General features: G+C 43.8%; 10 protein-coding genes and 1 non-coding gene across 11 annotated transcripts; 5 read left to right on the top strand and 6 right to left on the bottom strand.

The window, feature by feature from the left end:
- Positions 1-11: 11 nt before the first annotated feature.
- Positions 12-1,617, top strand: O0I10_011588 (uncharacterized protein; the record flags this gene model as incomplete). Its single annotated transcript, XM_058491552.1, has 9 exons — positions 12-99; positions 192-202; positions 262-421; positions 484-633; positions 722-729; positions 789-920; positions 981-1,021; positions 1,082-1,230; positions 1,298-1,617. The coding sequence occupies 9 exons, from the start codon at positions 12-14 to the stop codon at positions 1,615-1,617; spliced, it is 1,059 nt and encodes a 352-aa protein (XP_058337696.1).
- Positions 1,618-1,859: 242 nt separating this feature from the next.
- Positions 1,860-3,635, bottom strand: O0I10_011587 (uncharacterized protein; the record flags this gene model as incomplete). Its single annotated transcript, XM_058491551.1, has 1 exon — positions 1,860-3,635. The coding sequence occupies one exon, from the start codon at positions 3,633-3,635 to the stop codon at positions 1,860-1,862; it is 1,776 nt and encodes a 591-aa protein (XP_058337695.1).
- Positions 3,636-6,179: 2,544 nt separating this feature from the next.
- O0I10_011586 (uncharacterized protein) lies at positions 6,180-7,352 on the top strand (the record flags this gene model as incomplete). Its single annotated transcript, XM_058491550.1, has 3 exons — positions 6,180-6,385; positions 6,450-6,602; positions 6,674-7,352. The coding sequence occupies 3 exons, from the start codon at positions 6,180-6,182 to the stop codon at positions 7,350-7,352; spliced, it is 1,038 nt and encodes a 345-aa protein (XP_058337694.1).
- A 294-nt stretch (positions 7,353-7,646) lies between these two features.
- Positions 7,647-9,942, bottom strand: O0I10_011585 (uncharacterized protein; the record flags this gene model as incomplete). Its single annotated transcript, XM_058491549.1, has 13 exons — positions 7,647-7,937; positions 7,994-8,049; positions 8,101-8,156; positions 8,216-8,279; positions 8,339-8,633; positions 8,716-8,797; positions 8,873-8,984; positions 9,046-9,163; positions 9,229-9,291; positions 9,356-9,372; positions 9,441-9,549; positions 9,622-9,797; positions 9,864-9,942. The coding sequence occupies 13 exons, from the start codon at positions 9,940-9,942 to the stop codon at positions 7,647-7,649; spliced, it is 1,518 nt and encodes a 505-aa protein (XP_058337693.1).
- Positions 9,943-11,769: 1,827 nt separating this feature from the next.
- On the top strand, positions 11,770-13,455 carry O0I10_011584 (uncharacterized protein; the record flags this gene model as incomplete). Its single annotated transcript, XM_058491548.1, has 5 exons — positions 11,770-11,800; positions 11,858-11,998; positions 12,064-12,171; positions 12,265-13,157; positions 13,219-13,455. 5 exons carry the CDS (start codon positions 11,770-11,772, stop codon positions 13,453-13,455), a joined length of 1,410 nt encoding a protein of 469 aa, XP_058337692.1.
- Positions 13,456-14,177: 722 nt separating this feature from the next.
- On the bottom strand, positions 14,178-14,918 carry O0I10_011583 (uncharacterized protein; the record flags this gene model as incomplete). Its single annotated transcript, XM_058491547.1, has 2 exons — positions 14,178-14,355; positions 14,572-14,918. The coding sequence occupies 2 exons, from the start codon at positions 14,916-14,918 to the stop codon at positions 14,178-14,180; spliced, it is 525 nt and encodes a 174-aa protein (XP_058337691.1).
- Positions 14,919-15,513: 595 nt separating this feature from the next.
- O0I10_011582 (uncharacterized protein) lies at positions 15,514-16,110 on the bottom strand (the record flags this gene model as incomplete). The annotated part of the gene is made up of 1 exon (XM_058491546.1): positions 15,514-16,110. The coding sequence occupies one exon, from the start codon at positions 16,108-16,110 to the stop codon at positions 15,514-15,516; it is 597 nt and encodes a 198-aa protein (XP_058337690.1).
- Positions 16,111-18,257: 2,147 nt separating this feature from the next.
- On the bottom strand, positions 18,258-23,444 carry O0I10_011581 (uncharacterized protein; the record flags this gene model as incomplete). The annotated part of the gene is made up of 1 exon (XM_058491545.1): positions 18,258-23,444. One exon carries the CDS (start codon positions 23,442-23,444, stop codon positions 18,258-18,260), a length of 5,187 nt encoding a protein of 1,728 aa, XP_058337689.1.
- A 396-nt stretch (positions 23,445-23,840) lies between these two features.
- Positions 23,841-23,912, bottom strand: O0I10_011580. Its single transcript has one exon. It is a non-coding gene; the product is annotated as a tRNA-Glu (tRNA).
- Positions 23,913-24,509: 597 nt separating this feature from the next.
- On the top strand, positions 24,510-25,847 carry O0I10_011579 (uncharacterized protein; the record flags this gene model as incomplete). Its single annotated transcript, XM_058491544.1, has 9 exons — positions 24,510-24,605; positions 24,678-24,760; positions 24,824-24,911; positions 24,974-25,015; positions 25,081-25,182; positions 25,237-25,319; positions 25,379-25,548; positions 25,612-25,696; positions 25,760-25,847. The coding sequence occupies 9 exons, from the start codon at positions 24,510-24,512 to the stop codon at positions 25,845-25,847; spliced, it is 837 nt and encodes a 278-aa protein (XP_058337688.1).
- A 379-nt stretch (positions 25,848-26,226) lies between these two features.
- O0I10_011578 (uncharacterized protein) lies at positions 26,227-27,385 on the top strand (the record flags this gene model as incomplete). Its single annotated transcript, XM_058491543.1, has 5 exons — positions 26,227-26,434; positions 26,495-26,754; positions 26,817-27,141; positions 27,196-27,243; positions 27,312-27,385. The coding sequence occupies 5 exons, from the start codon at positions 26,227-26,229 to the stop codon at positions 27,383-27,385; spliced, it is 915 nt and encodes a 304-aa protein (XP_058337687.1).
- Positions 27,386-27,893: the final 508 nt, after the last annotated feature.

Raw genomic sequence — 27,893 nt, 5'->3', positions numbered from 1 at the left:
CTTGTTTTCTCATGAGTGCTCAACGCGGCCCGGTCACTGTTCCCTGCAAATATAAAACTGGCAAGGTACTCGGCAATGGCACCTATGCCACCGTCAAAGGTGAGCTTACCTCCTACTTTTCATTCTCGTGATGAGTCTCTTTGCCCATGTCTCGTGATTCTCAACGCTTTCTCTCTCTCATGTTTAAAAAGAGGCACTGCACGTAAGTGTTTGGATGGTATCCCCATGTTGTGCAACGTACTCAAACATCGTCTGCTATAGATCGAGACCAACAAGTTCTATGCTTGCAAGATCATCAACAAAAAGCTTATGGAAGGACGTGAGCACATGATCCGCAACGAGATCAACATTCTACGCAAGATATCTCAGGGTCACAAGAACATCCTCAGCTTGGTCGACTACTTTGAAACGCTCAACAACTGTAAGTTTTACATGTTTCACATGGGTAATGCAAGCCATCTCAATGTTACATCATCCCTTCAGTGTACCTGGTTACTGAATTGGCCATGGGTGGTGAATTGTTCGATCGCATCTGGCAAAAGGGCAGCTACTTTGAGCGTGATGCAGCACACATTGTACGGACCGTGAGCGATGCAGTAACCTACCTTCATGATAATGGAATCGTTCACCGAGGTAAGTGCGCACACACACACACACACACATCATGATAATGCAAAGCAGAGGTTGATATCTATTCTTGGGTATCCTTGCGTATACATAGATCTCAAGGTAAGAAGAGAAACCAGTGGAATAGGGTGGATTTTGTTGACTGATGCAGAAAAATATAGCCTGAAAACTTGCTTTTCCGGACGCCTGATGAGGACTCTGATTTGCTCATTGCTGATTTTGGATTGTCTCGCATTATCGATACCGATAAGTTTCACGTGCTTACAACCACCTGTGGTACACCCGGCTACATGGCAAGTTGCTTTTCTTTACTTGATATGAGGTATTCAATGAGCTTATGGATGTGTTTATAGGCTCCTGAAATCTTCAAAAAGACTGGACACGGCAAACCAGTGTACGTATATCAGTGGGATATAAGTATCAAACGACCGCTTATCTAACAATGGACCTTTAGTGACATGTGGGCTATTGGTGTGATCAGCTATTTCTTGCTTTGTGGTTATACGCCTTTTGAACGAGAAAACAACGTGGATGAAATGAACGCCATCATGCATGCCGATTATACCTTTGATGAGCAATATTGGTCTACCATCAGTGATGAAGGTAAAGAAGAAAAAAGGGGATGCTACATCGATCAAACGGTATGCTAACATGGGACAACGTCGTTTAGCCAAGGACTTTGTGAGCCGCTGTTTAACCATTGATCCCGCCAAACGCATGACAGCACGTGAAGCTTTGGAGCACCCATGGCTTACAGCCGAGCATACACAACCTACTTCGCCTGTGGATGAAGCCCGTGACTTGTTGCCAAACGTTCGTGGTAACTTTAATGCTCGTCGTACATTCAAGCGTGCAGTGGATATGGTACGTTTATCCTATCATCTTGGTCACAAGCACGTCCCTTCCATGAACCTTGGCGACTCTGGTGTTGGTGATGTCAAGCCCGTAAATGAAGGCATCGATGAGGTTTTGATGAAGGACGATGATTAATAAATGCAAGGAGCAGCTTTAGCTTTCTTTTTTGTACAGCAATACTCAGACAGACCCTTTTATTATTTATAAGTAAAGGCATACTTTAAGGAAGATCAACAAAGAAGCAAAATGGTATCAAATTTATACACATATCTAGTCTAGTCATGATAATTGGGATGCGGTGAAGAAGGATGATAGAGCGATAATGATGATGCGAGGGGAAGGATTAAGGAATATAAAGTATAAAGTGGGATGAGCTATTACATGACAATACAATCTCCATCTTTACTATCGGGTGCAGCGTTCTTTGGTCTGGTATGCTTGCGTCGTTTTTGTGGACCTGATTTCTTGAGTTGTGCGAGACGATGGATGGCACGTTGATTGTTTTGTGCTGCTGCTCGCATATACCACTTCCGTGCTTCCTCAAGGTTTTGTCGTATACCAATACCAGTCTCTGTGTAATATCCAACAGCGTATTCGGCCTTTGCATAACCACGTTCAGCCGCCTTGAGTGCCCATAAGTAAGCCTCCTGATCGTTTTGTTGCAAGATGCCTTCAGCACCTGTCAAATACCATCCTGATAGTGCCAACTCAGCTTCCAGATGGCCTTGCTCTGCTGCTTTGGAGTACCATGCGATTGAACGACGTGGATCGATGGGGCAGTTGAGGAAACCATTCTCATACGCAAGACCAAGTTTGAATTGGGAAGGTGCATATCCACAAAGGGCCGATTGGGTGAAGAGCTCACGTGAATACTCGATATCAGGAATGACGGATGGGATGCCTTCTTTTTCATATGCCAGACCCAATTCGTACATGGCTTGAGGATGTTCTTCATCACCAGACTGGGTTGCACGCTTAAGCCAAGAGATGCCTTCTCGCGGGTTTTTGCTTTGGCCCAACAATCCTTTCAACAAGATCATACCAAGCTTGTACATTGCCGATGTGTCTCCCAAATTGGCTGCCTTGCGATAAAACTGCAATGCATGCGCCTTGTCCTTTTTGGTGCCTGCTCCCAATTCGTAACAAACAGCCACACGGTAATTACACGCTGCATGATTTTGCTTGGCACCTTGTACGTATAAGCTGAATGCCTTGCCTGGATCCTTTTCTTGTACAAGTCCAGTGGTACCCGTGCTGTAGCTGTGGGCTAAAAAGTACATGGCTTCAGGATAAAACTTTGCCAATTTCTTGACGGTCTTGTATGCCTCAGTCGTTAAAGCTTCACGCACCTTGGCTGCTCGTTGACGATCCTGGATCTTGAGATGGGGGATGGTGTGGAGCATATACTTTGCAAGAGCGAGTAGCTGTTGAGGATCATTGCTTGCATGCGCTTCGTCACGAAACTTGCTCAAGTTCTCCAAAGTGGGAGGAGGATAAGGACTTTGCTTGCGACGAACACCCGCTTGACTTGCAGCCAAGAGAGAACTATCAGGCATATAGGCTGGATTGTCGGCTGCTATACCGGCATGAAAGCTATGACGCCAAGGATTATCCATAGGAGGTCGCATCATGGGTTGCTGTGGTGGTTGTTGCGGGGGATAAAAATAACCATCGGGTCGTACGACTCCACCAGGTACAGCATAGCCAGCACCAGGATGAGGTGGATAGGGTCCTTGTTCATATACAGAAAAACGTTGCTGTGGTGGAGGTCGAGGTGATGGTACTCCTGGATGATGAGGAATTGGTGCTGCCAATGGTGGTGGTACTGGTGCTGCACTCGTCATAGCCATACTAGTAGTAGTAGTAGTAGGTGGTGGTAGTGGTTGTTGTTGTTGTTGTTGTATAGGTGGAACAAGAGAATAACCAGCCATTGATGTTGGAGGAGGAGGAGGAGGTCTCATATGCATATGCTTTGGTGGTTCGGGTGGTGGACCGGCAATAATAGATGGTGGTGGTGTCGATGTCACTGGATGAACTTGAATGCTAGATCCACTCGAATTGCTGTCAACCATGGTTGGTTCAGTGGCAACAGGAATGGGTTCTGATCCTGAAGAGGTCGATGAGATAGTGCCATGACGCTGTGTGGATGCCATGACTGATGAGGAAAGGAAATACAAAGAAGAACAAGAATATAAGAAATACAACGTGGGACCTATACTTGACATGATCACAAAGCGGAGAAATCATCCGCATGCTCAGCGTCAAAGGGTCCAAATGCAATCTCTGGCTGTGCAAGCTACCTAGTTTATTATGATTGATTGATTACAGATACATTAGTCTAGTGCGTTTTATTGATCGTCTCGTCAACACATGTGCAAATAGCCTCCCCAATATTGTAGATCATCATATAAAGATAATCCTCTATTATTATCCAAGTTCTGCGTCATGTTGCAGAAAATAGGTCAAAGCGCTCGCAATTGTTGGGTGGATGCAACCTTAATCCGAGCGCTTGGTTCCACGCACAGGGCCTGTGGGGACATGCAATGCAGCCATGTCTTTGATATGTAAATGGTCACCAGGATATCGCTTAGGCTCCATACTTTATACGGCTAGTCGACATGAGGTAACACGACAATTAAAGCAGTCTGCCTTAAATATAGACGTAGTCCCCACATTCAAGCTAAACACAACTTTAGCCAACATAAGCTTAAGTATGATCGCTCGCTCTTGAGCTATTGAGAGAACATCCACAATTCAAATTTGGTTTAGAGTATGCTTGCTACGATGTAACCTGGCAACATGTTGTAGTAAAACGTATCGTGTACTACGTGTCATGTGATAACGTCGTGGATGCAGTTTTGGCAATAAATGCTACATCCATTGACTACAAAGTGCATCATTGAGCATGTGGTCAATAGTTGAAGTCACTGCATCAGCCACTACAACATACCTTATACATCTCCCCATATCATAGCAAAAGAAGAGGTGTCTTAACACTGCTACCTTCATCTTGCTCGCTACAAGCAGGATGAATGTTACAAAGAGCATCTCCATGTTACTGGTACATGAATTTGGATGTCGTGTGGCGTCTCCATGCCAACCTAAAAACAAGCTTTGATGATAGGTTTTTGAATGTCTTATACAGAGTGCTACATGGCAAGGCGTAACATCATTGGTTTGGTGTGCGTGCTTGGATACTATGATGCAATTGATAATGTTCCCAAGAAAGCGAGTCAAATGATGCAGCATCAAGCGCCGCTTTTGGTCAAGGAACGTGTCGGTTTTACGAAGGAACCAACAGTTGCCAAGTTAGAGTAACGAGAGTTATAAACGTTCTTGGGTATGAGAAATAAGAAATTCGGTAGCGACGAGAAGGATCATGTATTTTGTAGCATGCCTAGACCATCCATGCGATCCAGTTATTTGGTACCATAGCTTACAACGCATTTGGTACACGTCCTCATGGATGAGCTCCATATTGGCATAATATTTCCTTTCTTTCCGTTAATGGAGTTGTTATCAAACGCATCCACCACCCTACTACCTTATCCTATAGACATCGTTCCAAACGTCAGGTTGTGTCGGACTCACTTGGTTCCTAAAGTACACCACGTGGAGAGAAAGTACACCAATCCTAGCTCGTGTGCCACTTTTATCAGAGTCGAACAAAATTTGCAACCAGCAACAAACGGCTACTAAAGACATTACAGCAGCTAAAAGACAACCGCCATGGCTGTTTACATCTATCAATGTATGCCTTTTTTCAATCGTCCATTGACCAAGGTGTGTGCTGTGGCGGGTGAACATTTTCTATCAGCAAACCATGCTTCCATAGGATCCTATTTTCTCATCATGGCGTGAATCATACATTTCCCATACCACCCAAAAGCTGTCGTTATCTAATTGACAGCACGACCTTTGTATCACACATCACCTTATCCATCTGAAACATCTTTTTGGGTACCAGCTTCTCGGTCATCTCCACACATGCCAAGAGATCAGCCATTAACAGGTGACTTTTAGATGCTATGCAGCAACAAACATGAGACGTTCAATGAAGAGCCAAGACTACTAAAAGTCTTAAGGAGCAAACACTCCTTTGTATTATAGGTTGTGTTGACATCTCGCGTCATGCGCAAAGTATAACATGCTAACCAGAAAAGTCTACGTTACACGTACACATGTAGCGATGGAGGCATGATTAGACATATTTTCCGTGATTCTTCCTATCTTCGTTACGGAACACATAGCTCCATCACCTGTCATCAAAGCAATCTTGAGCGTATCATGGCCTCATTTTCTCAATTACTTTTTGATACCGATATCTAAAACACGTACACACATTTAGCCATTAGGGGTGAGTAAGCATCAATAGGAAAATCATGCATTATAGCCAAAAAACAGGCTTCTTCTGGAAAAGACCCTACAATCAGGGTCCAGAGCTGTGATACAGAAGTCTTAGTAACGTTGACCAATGGGCTCCAGAATGCTATTGATTTGAATGGCAGACAACAAAGGGGTATAAAAAGCTATACGGCACATAGCATTCTCGGCATTACCTCCAAAAACGGAAGGGTCTTGAAGTGAAACCCATTTGAGACATCATGCTATCCTTGCCATTGATCCACAACGGTGCATTCTTTTCTCCTTCTCCCTCTCTTTTTCATCCTTCCATGTCTTACTGTAGCCCACTATCGATGTCGAATATAGACTACCTCGACGTGGGTGGTGAGTCTGATTATGATCCACGGAGGAGTAGCAGCTTTTCTTCCAGCGGGTCTTCAGCAGAGTACATTCCTCCTTCCGTTGGCCGTAACACACCTGTCACAGCTCCTCGTTATAACGGTGGTGGTAAAAGCAAGAGCAAGAGTAATGCGAGCTCCTTTATCACCAAGCTCTATAGGTAATTGCAATTAGCAAGATGATCGTTTTCAAAAGTGTACTTATTATTCTACCTTTTTTAATAGCCTAGTTAATGATACACGCCATCAAGATTTGATATCTTGGAACCCAACTGGTACATCCTTTCTTATTTGCAACGTCAAGAGATTCGCACAGCAAGTGCTTCCTGAGTACTTCAAGCATGGTAATTTTTCCAGCTTTGTACGCCTACTCAATATGTAAGTAAAAGCAACCATCGAGAGTAATCTAAATTGATAAATATGGTATTGACGTTCTGCATGTATGGCAGGTATGGGTTTCACAAAATCAACAAATCACCACGAGGACAACGAGGCAATGAAAATGAAATTTGGGAGTTCTCCCATCCTCAATTTCAACAACAAAGACCAGACCTCTTGAAGGAGATCCGACGCAAGGCAATGGATTCAGAAGTCTTAAGACGTGAAACCGGTGACATGCACATGTTTTTTTCAATGTTGCAAGTATCTCAAGCTGATTTGCAAAGGCAATTCCAAGCACTACAGACCAGCTTTTCCAATTTACTACAAGGGTTTGAGGAAACACGTAAAATGCAAATGCAACAACAATTCTTGCTCAAGCAGCTAGCCGATCGTCAAGGCGTGCCCGTGGATGATCTTGTCCCTGGCATGTCAACCACCAATGCCACAACACCTGATGTTTTTATTACTGCCCCTGTTGCCCCTTCTAATTCTGGATCCTCACAACAGCTACAAACTGGATACAACAATAACAACGCTCAACCGAGCAAAGATGACTTGTGGAACGAGCCCGATCATTGGGAACAGCAACAACACTCTTATGGCCAATCTCCTACCCACAACGCCAGCACATCTCCCGACATGATCCTTTCTATGGCTGCCAACACCCCTTTGCCACCTAGCCCAGCACCCAATGTGGATCCAAACAACCTCATGTTCGGCTCTTCACCATCGCCAATGATGTCATAAACAAGATATTAGTATACCTTATCATCACAGTCATTCACCTTTATAATATTAAAAACACGATGCATTACATTACCTAGTTGACTTTAGCCATCAATGTTATAAAGGAGCAATATGACATGTATTATAGTAATAGTGTTCATGAGCTATAAAACTACACGTAAAATAATAGGAGGTTGATTAAAAAGAAAATTGAGCTGAAAGGAAAGGAAGGGAGAAGAGAAGATAAGATGGTGGGCTCTAAGAGCAACATGAAGCATATAGATTTGTTTGAAAGGGGGGCCCATTTCATCATCATCAAGCCGTGGGCTGCTGTTTACCAAACAAGATACGGAAAGTAGCCGAGCATGCACGAACGATGGATTGTACCTTGCCGGCAACTGAAGATGGCAAACCATACACGAGAAGGTTCATTACGGTTTCTTTGTCGACGGTATAAGGAGGGTATTTCGCAGCGATCAAGCTCTCAAAATGGGTCGACTTGATCATGGTAGAGCGTTCGTGGGTAAAAGTGTCAAAGGACTTGTCACCGTGGTACGATCCCATACCAGAAGGTCCAACACCACCAAATGGCAAGGAAAGCTCTTGCTATAAAACACGAGAATCAGTAACCATTCGCTTACATGTATCATTGTATATATTACCAAATGCATCAAAGTGTCGTTGACAAGGGCACCACCAGAATTGGTTTGATCAAGGACTATCAAAACGGTTAGAATCTATCCTTAGCATGCGATGGAATATTACTTACTCTCATTGTAAGTGCGAGCACTGCTGGTAAACACGTACAATGCCAAAGGATGATCGCTACACAATGTGCAATGAATGATAAGCAAAGAGCCTACATGTTGATCAAAGATAATTACCGAGAATTGACCACCTGGATAGCTTCCTTCATATCCTTTACAGGCACAATGGGCAAGATAGGGCCTAAGAGAACCATTATTAGCTATGGGCAATGCGATTGTTGTTGATGGTATATAACATACCAAAGATTTCATCTGCCATAAGATTGCCATCATTGGGTTGAACGTTGCTGACGATAGTGGGTGAAATGTACAAGTCATCACGATCCGTGTCACCGCCAACGACAATGGATGATGGATCACAGGCGTCGAGTAAGCGTTTAAGGCGATCAAATTGGCGAGTGTTGATGATACGACCATAGGAATTGCTCTTTTGTGGGTTATCGGTGTAGTATTCACGGATGGTGCGGCGGAAGGCAACAATCAAACGCTCCATTTGGTCCTTGTCCACCATAACATAATCGGGCGCAACACATGTCTATGAGTGATGAATATGGTTACACAAAGAGCTTGTTTTGTGATCTATAGAAGAAAGTGAAATGAAAGCAAAAAACACAAACCTGACCACAATTGTAAAACTTGCCCCACAATAGACGATGGGCGGTAATGTTGAAATCAGCATCTGGTGCGACAATGGCAGGCCTAAAAGATAGTTAAAATGAGTAACACTGTGGCACAGCTGGTTGTGAATGATGAATGATGGCTTCTTCTACTTACGATTTGCCTCCAAGCTCAAGCGTCACGGGTGTCAGATGTTTGGCAGCAGCTGTCATGACAATTTTACCCACTGCACCGTTACCAGTATAGAAGATGTGATCCAACTTTTGCTCTAAAAGCACATATGGCATGTTGGTATGTTTAATAAAATGCGTGCGCATGTTTCTTCTTACCAAGCAACGTCGTCGTCTCGGGAATAGCACCATTGACAACCGTGTAGGTACGTTTATCCAAATACTGAGGAAGCAAGCGACCCATAATTTCAGCAGTATTGGCAGCAACTTCGGATGGCTATGAAAAGAGAATCATCAATGAATACAAAAAGTCATTGAATATCATGGGTCATTATTGTATACCTTGATGACAACGCAGCAACCAGCAGCAATGGCACCCACCACTGGCATAAGAAGGAGATTCACCTATTAACATTGATCAGCGTGGGCAATTCCTTGTTGACTCTATACGCCCTAGTTTTTAACTTACAGGGTAGTTCCAAGCGCCTATAAACGAAAATGATTGTTACTCGTACAAGAATTATAAGGTTTAATGAAGATTTGCATGTGCTTACCCAAGACGGCGACTACGCCTTTGGGCTCCTTGCGGATGTAAGTCTTATCCATTGCATTCATCAAGAATCGTTTCTTGGTGGAAGTGGGTTTGACCAAACGATCCAAATTCTAAATGGTTGTGTGTAAGTTATGGCTCCCATCCTCCCACCACACGAATCCTATTTTGATGTATGTATGTACCTTAATCATATAACGGCATTCTTCAACCACCAAAGAGATTTCACCAACACCGGTTTCGATGGTGTGCTTTCGCAAATCAGCATAAAGAGCCTTTTGGATCGTCTCGGTATGTTCCTCGCAAAATCGCTGTAGATTACGCAACTGCTGCTTGCGAAAAGATACATCCTTTGTAAGACCTACATAAAGATCACATAGGAGGATCAGCAAAAGCTCCACACCACAAATGCATGATGATGATGTACCCATAGAAAAGCTTTGACGCAGTTCCTGGACCAAACCAGGGATGGAATCGCACGACGTGTATTTCAAGTCGACAGCCATGGTTCCCAGTAGCAGAAGGACGAAAAAGTCGGAAAGAAAGGAAGGGAAGTGAAAGAACAAAGAACTGGATTCCGCTTGAGAGTAAGCATATAACTTTGTAAGAAACACAAAGACAGCAATGAACCTCCGCAACAATACTATATAGTTAACAGCATATGAAAACAATCCGCCTTGTGATACCAGCAACCACCTTTCTCCATACCTCGTTGTCGTGTGTGTGAATGACCAAGTGTGAAACGATACACTATACACTCAAATCTTGGACGATGCTGCATATGGTGGCATGCCTTGGTAAGTTTAGTCTTTTTTCTATCTGGGTTCAGAATCCAATAAGTTGAATCATCTTTAAAGCATTGTCATTTAAGGATTCACTCACCATTGCTGCATTGTCGATCCACTGGCTTCCTCACTTTAGTAAATTCGTCACTCTCCACCATGCATCTACATTAGCTGCCAATGAAGCTCATTTACTTTTGCATACTTACATCAAAGGGTCGAACAACACTCACTCACTCACTTCTTGAATCATTGCGCTGTGTCACTAAATATAGTACGCCACCAGCCAATGTTTACGCTGGTCATCGATTCGTTCTTGGAATGATATCCCGCACTCTTTTTGCACCTCGGCGTCAATAGCTGTGTATCCGACTGCACGTTTTTTTTCCAATATCGAGATTCTTCCATCGACTAATCTGGTAAAGCGTTCGATTGATGCGGGTACATGTGTGTCATTTGCCATGTTGTCAACAACAATTCAATGATCCCCGCCGATGCCCTTCTCCTCTGTGTCACACTCGATTTCCCAATCATCCATATCATTCCATCCAAAAAGCTTAATCGGTTGAAAACAACGTGTATTTGTACATAGAAAAAAAGAAGACAATGAAAGGATAGGGAGAGAGGGGGGTATTAGTGGTGGAGATGATGGTGGATACAAGTAAAGCTGCTGCTAATAGGTCAACTTTGGTTTGGTGTTGCTCGATCGAGAGGCTAGAATGGTCATCACAATACAAGAAAGAATGTAGCCGCTAAATTTGAAAAAGGCCGATCGTGAAAAGTGTCTTTCTTCTTCAGGCGTCCTGAACGAGGCGTAGATCTTCCATAGATTCGGTAAAGCCATGTCGACGTTGTGAGAGAGATGGGTTGTGGAGAAGAAGAGCACTGCACAGCTCCCCTCCAGCAACAATTTACCGCCCTCATCCCATGACAACCATTGCTGTGGACCCTTTTCATGCTATCGAGATATACATCAACTTAATCACCTATCAATCATGATAAACCAGAATACATTTGCTTAGCTAGAGGCTTTAGGCTAACAAAGAAAACATTGTTTTTATCGCTCAATCATATTGGATCCTCTTTACGAGTAGCTTAGAGACGACAATGACGCTAGTTCAATAAATCTTCAGCGTGAGGGCTTCCTTTGCTGTACTTGATCCATCAACAAAGGCTACCTCCTTGACGCAGTATGAGGATGATGATCGATGCTAATGGCTGTATTCTCACTATCATGCATTTTCAGCATCATAATGTGTCTTGCTATGATATCAGGCATGGCTCAATGTCAAGGAAGAAGGACTTTTCTCCATTCGCCAAGTATGCTATTACCATGCGTGATCGGTGTGTTTTCCTTGCTGAGCAGCATAAGACGAAAGAGGCAAATTTCAACATTGACGCCACTTGTACCAAGAGCTTGTCCTATGAACCTGGTGACACAGTGGCTAAAAGGCCAAGGGCTTGGCATTCTCCTCGTACAAAGCATAAAAAGGAGACTTTTGGGACGCGTTTTTGGCACTTTTCAATTTCTCTTGTAAGCAGAGTTGAGCCATGTCGAAATCACCCAACAAATCCGATCCTGGTATGCCACCATAGCATAAATTTCCATGACGACAGCGGGAAGCTGAACCTCTATTAGATACATTTGATGTACCACCACCGCCATACACACCACAAGATCCATTGCCATCGGCACCATCATCCGCTGATATCAGTAAATCATCACCACCTCAAACGGCACCAAACAACTATCTTAATACATCCGATGCATCAGTAGCAGGTGAATGAATACATGCGCATGTTCAATAATGAATAGGCCTATTCATCAGCTTTTACAACGAAAAGGGTCGAGTCGACAACAGCAACAACAGCAACAATACATTCCAGTACCCCAATCTCCACAACAACAATATGCCACCTTTCCAAGGAGACCACAACAACAAGAATCAAGTGGTATGCAATCAGCTGAGCAGAGTGATAGTAGAAAAAGAGGACGTTGCAAGATAATGCCCCACTTATGCATACTGCTTGGCATTGCTATTGTAGTATCACGCTTATTCTCACAACTCTTTTTGGGATGCGACAACAATGGATGCAGCAATTTGCCATCAACGTGTAACGGTGGTGGTGGTGGTACACGTTGGGCAGATTTCCCAAGGCACATTCCAATTTCACAAGATGTGCATGTCAGTATTCAGGGCCACATATCCACCGGATACGTTGAGATTGTACCAGTAGAGAAAGGAGGTGCTATCGACACCGACATAGAAATTACACCCTTTAAGGATTTGAAAGATTTTCGATACTCGGTGGATGATCGAACAGGAGCGCTCAATATCAACTTTCCCTCGTTGTCATGGCGTTGTATTGATGTCAAGATGAGAATTTATGTACCATCGGATGCTCGTTCAGTATGGGTTTCTGTGAGCAATATCCCTATTCGTGTGGATCGCTCGTTGAATGTGGATCGTTTGGAGCTCAAGACGACCAATGCCAAGATTCATTTAAAGCAAGGATGGATCGGCAACGAAATGATCCTGAGAACAAAAAACGCGGCTATCAAGGTAGATGGTGGTTTGCAAGCCAAGGATTTAATCAGCGTCCGTACGACCAATGGTTCCATCGATATCGATGGCGACATGCAAAGTGGATCTACCGTGGATATTGAAACAAGCAATGGAAGCATCTCTGCTGGCAATGTACGCGCCACCCACGTTACAGCCGACACCAGCAACAGCAGCATTAAAATGAATAGCGTGCATGCTCACAACATTACCGCCAAAACATCCAATGGAAGCATCAATCTAGATCATGTGTATTCCGACGGCTTGGTGGTTGCATATACAAGCAATTCTCGTATCAATATGGACGTTGCAGGTGATGCCTCTCGTCTTCAAGTACGCTGTGTCACATCCAATTCCAAGATTAATCTCAACATGGTAATAAGAACAATCAACAACCATTGTGACAAGCCCATTGTTAACATGATCCTTTATGTAGAGCAAAGATTTCGTTGGTGTATTTGATGTCAAGACCTCATCGAGTAAGGCCATTGTAGAAGACAACATGTACCCTTCTAGTCTACACTTTGAAATCGACAAGGAGAATCATAAGATGGGATACCGACACAAGAAGGAGGCCGCTGGATCCATATCAGCCAAGACAAGTAATTCCAAAGTCGAGCTTAGCTTCAACCTCCCTAGTATGATGATGCATCCCGGAGACAAAAAGTGGTGATTTTCTTCGGTCATTTCGCCAAAGTAGTAAGATCAATCAATGCATAAAACCTAATGGGACGCCTTTTATACCAAATAAACAGCAATCTAATAATACATTATTATCACATAAAGCGTGTTCTATGACTTTTATCATCATCACGTCTTACTCAGACCCCCTAATGACGCACCACTTGTCAACAATGCTTGCTATGTAATCGCACCATCATCATTGCTGTAAAGTAGCAATCAAACGTGTACATCTACTAGCCCATCACGCCTAACAATGAGGCTCAACGCACCAAAAAGTGATTGCATTGTGGTATCACCTACTTTTATCTTAGCAATTACATCGACCCAAGGTATTCGTGTGCCCCCAAAAGACAAGGATTATGACATAGTAGGTAATGAAGAAAACGACGCGAAAACTTAAATGCGATATAATGTCGCGCTTCTCCCTCCGGAAATCGAACCTTATTGTATTTATTTTCAATGGGGGATGGGTATCCAATATCAGGCATGTAGTGGTGAAAAGAAAACTCGATACATGCTAAAAGCAAAAAGTGCTATACGTTACGGGGTGTGTGGCCTATGGATCACATCCTAACATCTGGCGATGAGTGGATGGCATACAAGAGAACATGAGAGTGGCAAAGTGACGTAGAGAAAGTTGCATGTGAAGGGAAACAAGAAAGAGTATTGTGATACGAGATGGCTGTAAAGGGTGATTGTGTTGATAGGTGGTCAGTGCATTGTGCGACGGTTGCGACGTTGAGTGTTGATTGCAACAGTATCAGCATTTGTGGCTGGCGGTTGTGATGTTCGTTGTCGTTGAGAAAGTGGAATGCTGTTACTGCCAGTAGCTCGTGACGATGGTGTGTAAGATCGTCGATTGGTATGGCGTGAGCGATTGTTGGTGTTGCTATGGTGGCGAGTATTACGTGGTGATGTTGATCTTTCTCTTGCATGATGACTCGTAGATGATGGATCCCAACCATGTGCACGTGTCCATCACGTTTAATCCACAAGCGATGACCAAATCGTAATACATTACAAATGAGCCATCCATGTACTCGATCGGGATGAGAGCGATTGCCAATGATTTGTCGAAGCTGTCGTGTGTTTTCACCATCCGTACCACCAACATTGCCAAGTACAAATGCTGTCAAAGTCAACGCTGTATCCCATCTCTTCATATTGCCTCTTGATATCAGCATAACGATCCACTTTCCTCTGCCTTGCATGGTCAAGACAAGTACCACCATTCGTTGCTTGATTGTTGTTCGAGGTCGATTGTGCCGTAACAGTGACATCGGTGATGAAAACCTGGTGCCGATCTTCATCCACGATCACCAAATCTGGACGTTGCCGTGTATCAGTAATATGAGGGGGCACTTGATTTGTAGTGATTCTTGCATGAGGATGATTATATCGTGCGGCCTTGATGAGACGATTGAGCAGCTGATTATGGCGATCAGACTGCATGCCTTTCGAAGCTTGGGAAGTACAAAAACAGAGGACGCGGTGGATGTCTTCACGCTGTCGACAATGCGTGCAATTTTCAGAGTCACCCAATCTCCACCGGTATTTGTTGGCGTGTGTTGGCAGCATATCAAATCGAGCCTTCATAGCGAAACGATATGCTGCAGCATGGAGGGAATCATTACGAATCCACCGATTGCTCATATAGTGTTGTAGTGTTGATGCTGATTGGCCTTGCAGAGGTTGTGCTTTCCATTTTTCCAATAGCTTGGCTTGACAAATGCGCTTGAGGCGTCCGATAGCTGTTATGCGATGTGTCGCGGATCTTTATTTGACTGCTGTGATTCGCAATCTGCACACAAGCAAGCGTACCGAATCAGTATAAAGAAAATGATAATACAATGGGGGATGCAACATGATAGGGGGACTCTACATACCGAAAGGAATCAAAGAGAACAAGGAGTGTGTATAGAGACTTATGGGACAGCGGCGACCAAGAAAAACATAAGAAAAACTACATAGATACAACTTGAGGTCTTAGCCTTATCGATCCGTAGCATAGAAACAACGAACAATCTCAACGTACAATAAGCTGCAATCAAGCGAGTATCCGTGGCAGAACCGTGCCGAACGACAAGAGAGCAGGAAAGAAGAAAAGAAGAGTCTTTTGCTTATTGTGTGGCATGCCGCAGGAATACTTTAAGTGCTCCGTGATTGTACGCCTTTCAATGTCGCGATATCCACATTGTCTAGGGCAGCTCCAAATAGGTCGCAAGTATCGGTAATGCTGCTTGACGTGGTGATCTTGCAGATGCGTGAGGTCATTGAAGCGTGCAATGACACAGCTTGGACACACGAAGGACTTGGTAGTGGATATCACCATAAAGTCGACAATAGAATTCCCATCAGGTGCATCTTCTGTGATGGGAGGCACACGAGCTTGGTCATCTGGCATGAATTCCTTAATGCATTTGTGCGACAATAAGGATGCACGAGATTTGAAAGTATCATCGCAATCGTGACAAGTAAATATGACAGTTGTTGGTTGTCGATGATACTTGGTGCTGTGTTGAGAAAGAGCGCGACTTGTATAATAAAACTTGATCTCGTCTTCTGCTGGATCACATAGTCTGCATGAAAAGATGGCTGTGTCAACTTGAGCTCGGATGATGATTCCGAGATTTGGAGGTGTCATGTTGCACGAAACAAGGTTGGTGCTACTGTTGGAGACGTATATATAGGTTGGACGCTGCGTAATCGTTCACAATGTCGAAATGGCGAGGTGGCAAGACGTGTGTCAATTGCGTTGAAAAGAGAGCAGGTGAGAGTCGCGAGGTAACTGAATGTTATGCAGCTAAGCGATGATGCGTTCACTTAGCAGCAAGTCGAAGAGATGAGCACTCAACAATCGCAAGGTTGTGCAAAAAGTGTTGCGTGTCGCAATGGAGCCGTTGACAAATGGCAAGAAGTTGATTGTTCCCCACGAGATTGGTATCAATCGACGCGTCTCAAGAAGCTCTTCAAAGGTACTTATGCAAAAAGCACGTGTCGTCTTTCTGTTTGGATCCACACAGGCGATATAGACGACGTCCACAAAGGATAATATATGACCGCGAAGGATAGATAGACCACGAAGGATAAGATAGCCACACAGGCAAATACAAAGAGAATAAAGAGATCGATTTATGAGCATTACTGCGCTACACTTTCCTACTCAATTATAATGCTGAGTATAAATCCCCCATACGATCCATGTCCTTGCATACCACTATCCCTATACAATGGTTCTATGTATAAAGGCAAAACACGCTATCAAGGGATGTTTAAAGCAAATAAAGCTTACCTTTACGGTAGACAGAGACAACCATGTGATGAGGGACGCTGCAGTTGTTGACGAGAGGCGTTATACTCTTCAACCAAAAGGTGCTACACTTCTCAATCAAAAGTTCTACGCTTCTTTCGATGAGAGAATGTTCGAGTAACGTAATCATCTCGTTTACTAGTATAAGCTGCTGACATAATACATGGTCTATTGAGTGCTCGTGTGGGTTGAATTAATGAGATGTGCTACACTTTCGGACACGGCATTGTGACATTCATGCATAACAAATCATCATCATCATAGCAAGGGCTGGTCCCGCTATAATCATAACACTTGTACATACCATTCATTCTCATTCCCATTCTCATTCCTCGTAACATGTATATAAGGACACCCATTCATATAATAAATCAGTAGTTAATAGTCTCACTGACTCTTTTATTGTTCCCTTTTTACATTCTTTTTAAGTGTCCACCTCAGGCACTCGAATCATGGAGTAGCAATTCAATTAGACCAAAGCGCTACACTTTTCAACTTGAACCCACAAAAGCAAAACACTCAATAGATCAAGTATGCAAGTAGCTAACACTAGGTCATAAGGTAATTAAATTACTCGTGCATCCTCTCGTCAAAAAAGTGTAGCACTTTTGATTGAAGAGTGTAGCGCCTCTCGTCTTATTGAAATCCCCTCAATGATTTGAGTGCCGTATCTGAAAATGTAGTGCCTCTCATTAATTCAACCCACACAAGCACTCAATAGACCATGTATCTCACCAGCTTATACTAGTAAATGAGATGATGATTACATTACTCGTACATCCTCTCGTCGAAGAAAGTGTAGAACGTTTGGTTGAAACGTGTAGCACTTTGATTGAAAAATGCACCGCGTCTCGTGCATGCAAAGAATCAGCCTTTAATAAGTGACTCTTCTATGCTCTATACTATGATGCTACCTGATGATATACACTGCTGGGTGCTGGCTACACGATTATACATATGCCATGGATGATCTTAAACGACATGACACATTGGTATATTATTGGCTGCGGTGCTTTTCAATATTACAATGGCTAGGAAAGTAGTGCCTCAAGTAAAGTTCAAAACAAATCATCATCTTCACCTCTTGTAAAAGGTCTTCTATCATTTGTTGTTCTGCCCTTGGTCTTGCATTCATTTTGATCACGTGATAGAGAGTTTTTTTTTGCAAAAATGCAAAAATTCCCCCACCGGGAATCGAACCATATAATATTTATTTTGATTTGGGGGTAATTGATATTCAATATAAGGCATGTTGTGAGAAAAGAAAAAACTCGCAAAGGGAGAAAAAGAAAATGTTCTAGACATTACTGGTAGTGTAGCCTATGGATGACATCCTAACATCTGGCGATGACTGGATAATAAACAAGATGATGACGGTGGCGTTGTAATGTAAAGGATCGAGCGTGTCAGGGGAAATTTGAAAGAGCATTGTGATACAAGATGGATGTAAAGTGTTGTTGTATTGTGGATAAAGTAGGTGGTCAGTGCATTGTGCGACCTCGGCGGCGAAGATTGTTGATCGGAACAGTATTGGCGCTTGTTGCTGGTGGTGGTTGTGTTGAATGTCGTTGACGAGAAAGTGGAACGCTGTTGCTGCCGGTAGTTGGTGCATGAGATCTGCGAATGTTGCGATGTGAGCGATGATCGCTATTGTTGTGTTGGCGAGTGTTGCGTGGTGGTGAAGTGGTGGATGGTGCACGTGATGTTGATCTTTCTCTTGCATTATGGCGCGTTGATGATGTATCCCAACCATGTGTATGTCCACAGCGTTTGATCCATAAGCGATGACCGAATCGATATACGTCACAAATGATCCATCCATGTACACGTTGAGCATGACCTCGTCGACGAATAAGATAGTTGAGCTGTCGAACATTTTCTGAATCCGTGCCACCCACATCTCCAATAACAAAAGCTGTCAAATCCACGGTGTAGCCCATCTCCTCATATTGCCTCTTAATATCACCATAACGATTCACCTTCCTTTGGCGTGCGTGATCAATGCAGGTACCAGAAGTTGCTTGATTGTTGTTTGAGGTGGATTGGGCGGTGACGGTGACATCGGTGATAAAAACTGTACGCCGTTCCTCATCAAGCACTACCAAATCGGGTCGTTGTCGATCGCTGTTGATAAGTGGTGGTGATTCATTGACCGAGATTTGGGCAGTGGGGTGATTATAGCGAGCAGCTTTTACAAGTCGATTGAGTATTTGATTGTGGCGTTCCGATTGTAGGACTTTGGATTGTTGTGATGTACAAAAGCAGAGAACATGGTGGATGTCTTCACGTTGATGGCAATGTGTGCAGTTCGAATCATTGGATAAACCCCATCGAGCCTTGTTTGCATTGGTAGGCAGCATATCGAAGCGACTCTTGATGGCAAAACGATACGCAGCTGCATGCAATGAATCATTACGAATCCATCTGTTGCTGAGATAGTGCTGCAAGGTACTAGCAGCTTGGCCTTGCAATGATTGACTTTGCCATTTTGCGAGAAGCTTTTGTTGACAAATACGCTTGAGTCTTCCGATGGCAGTGATACGACGCCGAGTGTTGGACCCATTATTTGCATTATCATCTCTTCGCAAGCTGAATGTCGTGGCACCATCCAAATCCTCCTCAAGAATGACTTCACATCCAACATGTTGTAGGCAACGTGGCATGTTTGCTGATGGATCCGCTGTGTCCTTGTACCGCTTCTTTTTAAGATGCTCGTATTTACCATGAAGATATTGCAAAATGTGTTGATCGGTGCATCCTTCAGCGGTAGGCGGAAAATCCAATGTCGAGCCATCTTCTGGACGATGATAGCGTTGTTGCAAAAGTGTACCAATTTCTTCACGGATCATAAATTGAACAGCAGGATCTGATGAATTGAGCAAACCAAGAATATGGACAACTTGTGTGCTGCTAGCCCAATCAAGAGGTTCATAGAACCCAAGACCACCATTGTCAATAGGTAAATGATACACAGCTAAGCTGGTCGATGATGGTAGCTGAAGGTATTTGCGGATGGATGTACGTATGGTGCGCCCCAATCGGTTTGCTTGCCATGGTCCAAGGCCATTCAAACGTATATAATATTCGAGCTGCGGCAGGATGAAAGTCTTGATAGCATGATGCTTTTGAAAGATACGTAAACCGGAATTGGCGATGATGTTGAGCTGTCTTTTGATGTGTGCATGTAAACGATGAAAGTCAGCCCAAATCGCATTCCTTTGTTGACCCACACTGTTGCCAAGATATTTCCATGAATCCTTCAAATCAATGCGTGGTATCCGCGTGCCATGGTAACGTAGCTCAATACGCTCATCCGTGCGCCTTTGTTGATTACTGTGCGCGATGGTTGCCGAAAAACATGTCTTGTTTGCATTGATCTTCAAGTCATGTGTATCCATAAATCCAGTGACTATGCGATGAAGACGTCGAAAATGTTCTGGATCGTGTGATAAGATGGTGAGGTCATCGGCAAGTAGCAAATGATTGTGGTAAGCTTGCTGTGTTGTAGGCTGAGCGTTGTTGAGGCGATGACTCAGTTCCAGCATGCATAGAGTGAAGATGAATGGTGATGCTGGGTCGCCTTGTTTGGTGCCACGATGTAGTTGAATGATATCAGTGGATCCAGCATCAGTGCCCACAAAGCAGCTCACATTGTTGTACATGCTCATCACACGTTGTATTGATGAATCATCCAATCCAGCATATACCAGCGCATGGCGAATCCGATCATGAGTGACACTTCCAAAAGCATCACGAAGGTCGTACGAGCAAATGTATAGTGGCAGGTTTCTACGTCGACTTTTGCGTATTGCTGCATGGATGTAAAAGTCGTGTTCAATGCATCCAGGCGTTGGCATGAATCCTTTTTGGTTGTGAGGGATGCGATTTGTTAATGTGCGACGTAACATCCTGTCGAGAACAGCTGAATATAGTTTGCTGGTCGAATTCTGTAACGCGATCGGACGCCAATTGCCAGGATCCTGCATGTCACCTTTTTTGAAAATAAGAATGGTGCGTGACATACGCCAATGTTCCGGTATCCATGCCAACGAGTAACAACGTTGATAAATGGCTTTAAGCCAACGACGCAGCCCACCAAACATGCACCAGATCTTATATGGAATACCATCGAAGCCAGGTGATGATGATTTGTTGAACCTTTTGATGACTTCATCCACATCATCGTCTGTGAAATCCCCAAGTGAGCAAGTTGGATGGAAATCAGGGCGTGGTGTGGGTATTGCATCCGATGTAACTGATCTAGCACCATAGCTATTATCAAAGTGCGTGTACAATCGGTTGGCAGGGATGGTGCATGTTGTTCGTTCACTTGGGTTGACGAGAGAGTCAAACGTCAACTTTGAACGATGGCGATAGCGATGAAACAGGGATGTGGCATCTCTTCCTTCTCTAATAGCGGTGCGACGGCGAAGTAGACGTCTACGATCATGGGCTGAAAGATTGCTGCTGTTGTTTAATCGATCGGTGATTTCAGCTTCATCATCCATATGCTGCAATCCATTCCATTCAATTCGACCTTGATTGTCAACACGTGGTCGTGGCCTAGTGAACTCGGCAATCAACGTGTACAGTGCGTCGTGAAAGTCGTTGTTCTTTTGTGTCACAATAGTGTGGTCATCACCCTCAACAACAAGATGCCGTTCCACAAGCTCATTGATAGCTGCTTCAAAACATAGTCGCTGGTGCTTGTTGTTAAATAGTGGCACACGTAGATAGCGTCGTGATTGTCGTGAATGCATCAATGTTGTAATAGGCGTGTATTCACGAGGTTGTTGTGTTGGTCGCCATGGCACAATTGGCTCATCAACTTCCATTGCCGTATTACTCGCATCAATTGGTGGTGGTGATTGTGTGTGTGTGACATCCAAGGATGGTGATGGCGAGTTGCGAGAAGGTGAAACAGAGCGTGTGCGGCGATGTGAGCGTGTGGGTGATGATGAATGTTGGATGTTGTAATCCGAGATCGCTTGTTCAAATGTGGCATCAAACGAGGTTGAGCGTTGTCGACGTGGTGGTGATGAGAGAGATAGTGATGCACCATCGTTGACTGGTTGCTCTGGTGAAAGAGGATCCTCAAAAAGTTGATCCCATTCCCTATTAACCTGCTCATTGATTGCTGCAGCTCGTTCATTTGCCAATGATGTCACAGGGCGATCTGAAAGAAGCCATGAATCCACACTATTGTTGTCGTTGTCATGATCACGTGCTGGATGTGCTGCTATAGTCGAATGCTGTAATTGTCGATCGTCGTTGCTGCTGTGTGCCGTTGTTGTTGCTGCTGCTGTGGTGCTGTCGTTGCTGATATCCAATGCTGGCGCTCCAGTATCCTCCCCATCATTTGTTGCTACTTGCACATGCTCATCATTACCATTGTCATTATCCCCAGGCTCATCAGGTGATGCATCATGATTATCATTGTCAAGCGTTAATGGTGAAATTCGACCTGATGATGGATGCAAATCCAAAGAACGCAAAAAGTCGAGAGATTGTGAAGCTGTATCAGCCGAGATAATTGGTGGTGGTGTAATGTGGCTATCTTCATCATCTCGAGATATTCTATGGCGTCTTTGTTGTGAGCGAGTGTTGGTTGATGGCCGAGTGGATTGAGATGTTGATGAGCTGCTGCTACTGTTGGCATTAAAATTGCGACGAGATCTCCCATGATGATCAGGTTGTGGTGATCTATCCGCCATAGTACGTTTAATGCCAATGATGTGCTGTGATGGTGATGGAGGTTGCTGCAAATCCCGAAATGGTGCTAAGCGTGGTGTTGCATATGGCGTGGTGTCTGGTGATGATGTAGGTGATGCAATGTTGACAGGATGTGTGGTGGCAGTTTGAGTCTGACGAGTGCGTAAGTTGGAGACTGCAGTATGAATGATGTTGTTATGCTTCCAAACATGACGCTGTCGTAATTGTTGCTTCACATCATTAACATCCCATCCAACAACACCAACGATATCCTTCAAAACATCAAGCTCACGACCAGCAAATGGCAACTTCCAAGAATTCGTTGCTAGTGCATCCACAAGGCCAGGGTGTGTGCGTTGATGTGCAGCCATGTCGTTGGAAGGTAGGAGCCGATCACAGCCAAAGCAGAACTCTTGTGCAAACTCATTTTCTGGTTCCTCATCAGCATTGCATGCGTACTTTAGATGCTCTGTTATTGTACGCTTTTCGATGTCTCTATAACCACATTGCCTTGGACAACACCAAATAGGGCGTAAGTGTTGCAGATGCTGCTTGACGTGGTGATCTTGTAGATGCGTTAGGTCATTGAAGCGTGCCGTAACACACCGTGGACAAACAAAAGACTTGGTCGTAGAAATGATGGAAAAGTCAACAATTTGTGTTCCACTTGGTGCAGCATCTACAAGGGGCGGTACTCGAGCATGGTCATCAGCTACGAATTCCTTGATGCACTTGTGTGATAGCAACTGAGGACGAGATTTAAAGGTGTCATCGCAAATATGGCATTCAAAGATGACAGTGGTCGGCTGTTTGTGTGCCTTAGTGCTGTGTTGAGAAAGTGCTCGACTTGTATAATAAAACTTTATCTCGTCTTCAGCTGGATCACATAGCCTGCATGAAAAGATAGCCGTATCAATTTGAGCTCGGATGATGATTCCGAGATTGGGTGGTGTCATGTTGCACGAGGAGGCGTTGCACGAGGGTGGTGTGTGTGAGTATATATATGTGTATAGAACGCTGTGGAATGCTGCTCGTAATGGCGAATTGTCAAGTTGACAAAAGGCGTGTTAATGGCGTCGAAAAGAGATCAGGTGAGAGAGGCGGAGAAGCTGATTCTTATGCAACTGAACAAGTACACCTTTCCTTTGACACAAGAAGAGAGATGAGCGTCTGGAGATGTACAGGTCGTGCAAGAAATGCCGAACGTTGCAATGGAGCCGCTGTCGATCGTCAAGCTGTTGTTGCTTCCCCACAAGATTGGTATCAAAAGATTCGTCGCAAGGAGCTCTTTCGAAGGTATTTAATGCAAAAAGTACGTTGTGATAGCAAATTGACTCAAAAAATGCAAAAATTTCCCCCACCGGGAATCGAACCCGGGCCACCTGTGTGAAAGACAGGGATCCTGACCACTGGACCATAGAGGAGTTGGGAGACACTTGTTATAACAGCTGGGTCGGCGCATAATATAGGGCAAAATTTCCATAAATGGAATAGACCAACTCGCTCAATTCGATAGTTCGGCATGGCGTGTTTGATAGCATTCGAGAGCCCATCCTCTTCCGAATCAGATGGTGAAACGCATTGATAGGTGTGGGAGATGAGGAGCGTGTAATTTTATGTTGAAAATGTGCAAAGAGGTGGTTGGGTCTGATAATTGAAACCCAGGTGCTCCTTGTCTGAGAAACTCACTTAGCACAATAGCATGTACGTGTATGCATTATATAGCAAAACGTCTCATACAATCATTGCATTTCATTGTTCAATAATGGATACATTATTTAATGAATGTAAAGGCAAACAAAGACATGTATACGTATGCAGCATTGTATAAAGATTATAAAAGTGGGTCGATAAGATATACAACACATGTATCATCAAATCTCGATTGCTTAGATATGGAACATGTAGATGGGTTGGCAAATTAAAGGGGAGAGGTGATAGAGGGTAGATGCCCTTAATTTCGAAACAAGTGGGAGGGCGCGATACTTCACTTTCTCTTTCTCTTTCTTTAACTTTTGACAATGTCCGAAGGCGATTTGCCAGCACACGAGCATTACCTCTACAGCGTCGACGAGCGAGTATTATGTTTTCATGGTCCTCTTATATACGAAGCAAAGGCAAGTGGCAGGCAGGTTGATTTCAACAGCAACAGCAGCAACAAGAAGTCCATTTTGACAGTAACGATCTAGATCTTGAGCCGCGAATGGTTCGACGACGATCCCGACATTGTAGGGGCTGGTTATTATGTTCACTACAAGGGCTGGAAAAACACGTACGTAAACCACTGCTATCTCTATGTGGATGTGCTAACGGGCTACTACTGCTTATTTAAAAGATGGGATGAATGGGTACCCGAATCACGCGTGCTACGTTTAAATGATACCAATATCGCGATGCAATCAAAGTTAAAAGATTTATACACGGTATGATCTACGTATGTTATCCAACCCCAAGTATGTGATTCTAATCCTATCTTACGTGATAGCAAGCAGGCAAGAAGCGACCACGAGATTCCAGCACTGAAAAGGTAAAAAAGGGGGAATGGGCGAGTGGCGCGGATGAATGAGAGGATGCCAATGCAGCAGCTTGTAGGAGGATGAATACTTGAACACACCAGAGATAAGGATTGATATCCCCAACGGTCTAAAAGCTCAATTGGTGGATGATTGGGAAAATGTGACAAAGAACCAGCAGGTACTGTGAATGCAATTGAGATCATGAGGATTGTCATTGATGCATGATTTTTAGCTCATTGTGTTGCCACGCACACCCACAGTGTCAGATTTATTGGAACAATACAAGGCTTACAAGCTTGGGAAAAAAGGAACAAAGTACGTAGGATCAACAAGGAATGGAAGTGAGCATTTGATTAAGATGGATCATACTATAGCCAAGAGACGCTGGACGAGGTCATCCATGGTATCAAGGAATACTTCAACAATGCTCTTGGATCCTTGCTGCTCTATCGGTTTGAACGGCATCAATATGCAGAGGCAAGGAAAAAGTATAATCGAGAGATGGTGGATATATATGGTGCGGAACACCTTTTGCGTCTCTTTGGTAAGAGCTAAACTGGCATAGAGGGTTGAATTACGGGTGATGCTCACCAAACTATGTTTGTAGTTCAAATGCCGTCTCTATTAGCACACACTGACATGGGCGTTGAAGCCATCAAGACCCTCACCGACTATCTATCAGACATTCTACGGTACGTTTTTATCAAGGAGAGTTGCTAGTAGTGGGGGTTTGTTGCTTAGTTGGCATATATTAGGTACATGCAAAGGGTTCAAAAGCAAATCTTTACAACCGAATACGAGAATCCAGCACCCGATTATGTATCATTGACAAATGCAATTTGATATAAAGCACGCACGCACTGTTACTTTCCTCTCCTTTCCTTTTCTGTATTTTCCTTGTCGGCTGCATCCGCAACTTTAGTAGGTAGTAGCAATAGTGAATCAAGAGCACCTACTATTTCACCTTGTATTGTACTTTACCCTTAATGATCCAATCATTGGTTTTACCACACGTTTCAATACAACGCCAACAGTATACCTTGAGTATGATGATGGGACAAGATGTGCTGCTGTATTCGACTCCTTGAGTAAGGTTGTGCAAGCATCAAGAAGCTCCGTTCCCCTGGTTGCGTTCTCGTGTAACCGAGCAACGAGTGCATAGTATAAAAGAAGTCTTGGTATATCCCACCACCACACACTGCAAGACTTTTTTTTTTGTGACATGCGTCCAGACGCTATCAATACCCCTCTTCGTAGCGATTGGGATGTAGCCGGTCATCCTACATGTACTTTATGGTGGCCAGCTCGTTCTCAAAAGGCTGAGACCATCATCCTTTTTATTCCCGGCAATCCTGGTCTTATTGACTACTATACTGAATTTCTCGAGAACGTTTATCAACAAGCATCGCCCAATGTGGAGATCTTTGGAGGTAAATGACAAGGCATGAAGGGGCCCATGAGCAAATTGGATTGAATGGCGACGATCGTAGTGTCTCAAGTCGGCATGTCGGCTTCAAGTCCACCTGACAAGGAGTATACGTTCCAGGAACAAATCGACCACAAGGTGTTTTGCTTTGACATGCTACAGAAAGCAAATCCTGATGCACGTATTATTATCATGGGTCATTCGATTGGTGCTTACCTTGCAGCTGAAGTAGTCAAGCAACGTCCCACAGCTGTATCACGTGTCTTTGGGTTGTTTCCATGCTTGTACGATATCGGCAAGACCCCAAAAGGAATTCGAATTCAGGTACACATACACACAAACACACAACTTAGGATCCATCCAATGCTAAATGGTAAAGGAAATAGCGCTATCTGCTAAAGTTACCGCAATGGGTGCTTACAGGTCTTGGAACGGTGTTATCCTATTTACCTCCGCCACTACTTGAAGGGTTAGTCGGTGCGGTGACCCACCACAAAGGCCATATCCTCAAGGTGACCGCTTCGCTGTGCAACCGATCTACCATCCGCACCGTAATAAGAATGGCACATCAGGAGATGCGACTTGTAAAGCAACTGGATCATCATTTCTACTCGGCACATATGGACAAGTTTGTCTTGTACTATTCACCTACCGATGGATGGGCACCCCTTGAACATTATCGTACTCTAAAAGCAGCTTATCCCAATCACAGTAAGTTTGTATTTGAATGAAGGGATGTGCAACCACTGATCATCTTTTCTCTAGAACATTTCTATCTTTGCGAAAAAGGTTTGCAACACGACTTCTCATTAGGTAAGTTGTCGTGGTGGATGCGTTGTAACTTTTTTCATTAACATCATGGATGGTGACTCCTCCTGTAGATACCAATGCAAATATTTATATGGCTCACAAGGTCATTGAATGGATGAGAGGTGGACAAGATATGAAGTTTTAGAAGGGTCATTATTGTATAGTAATAGAATTCATCATATAAAAAGAAGCTGGTAGTACGACTTCTCGTTGCACATATGGGGTATTGAGTACAATGTTGTCAGAGTATAGCATACACAGCTAATGCCACATACAATGATCTATGTACCACTGAGAAAGCTATGATGGTGCTGAATGGGTGTTATCGGTGGGTCAAGATTATCCATGAGATTTCAAAGGGTTAAAGAAGCAGTGCTTGCATAAACTCTATTCGAGAAAGTTCATAGTCAGCTTGTGCATTCTGAATAGCCGAACAACCGACTGCATGAAATAATGTAGTCATTGGATACAATTTAGTTTAAATACAAGAAAAAAGGATACAATTTAGTATCCTAGCAACATGCCAAGGTAAAGTGGCATTTGTCCATCAGCTTCATGGTGTGGCATTCGGATCACTTGATATGCCATGAAAAAACAAGTATTAGAATAGCACGTAATGTACTATCATCGTGACAGCATCCAAATACCGCAGC

Source organism: Lichtheimia ornata, assembly GCF_029851405.1.
Source record: "Lichtheimia ornata isolate CBS 291.66 chromosome Unknown scaffold00094, whole genome shotgun sequence".
In the NCBI taxonomy this organism is placed as follows: Eukaryota; Fungi; Mucoromycota; class Mucoromycetes; order Mucorales; family Lichtheimiaceae; genus Lichtheimia; species Lichtheimia ornata.
The sequence above is the reverse complement of the archived record's forward strand: the minus strand, read 5'-3'. Positions and strand labels throughout refer to the sequence as shown.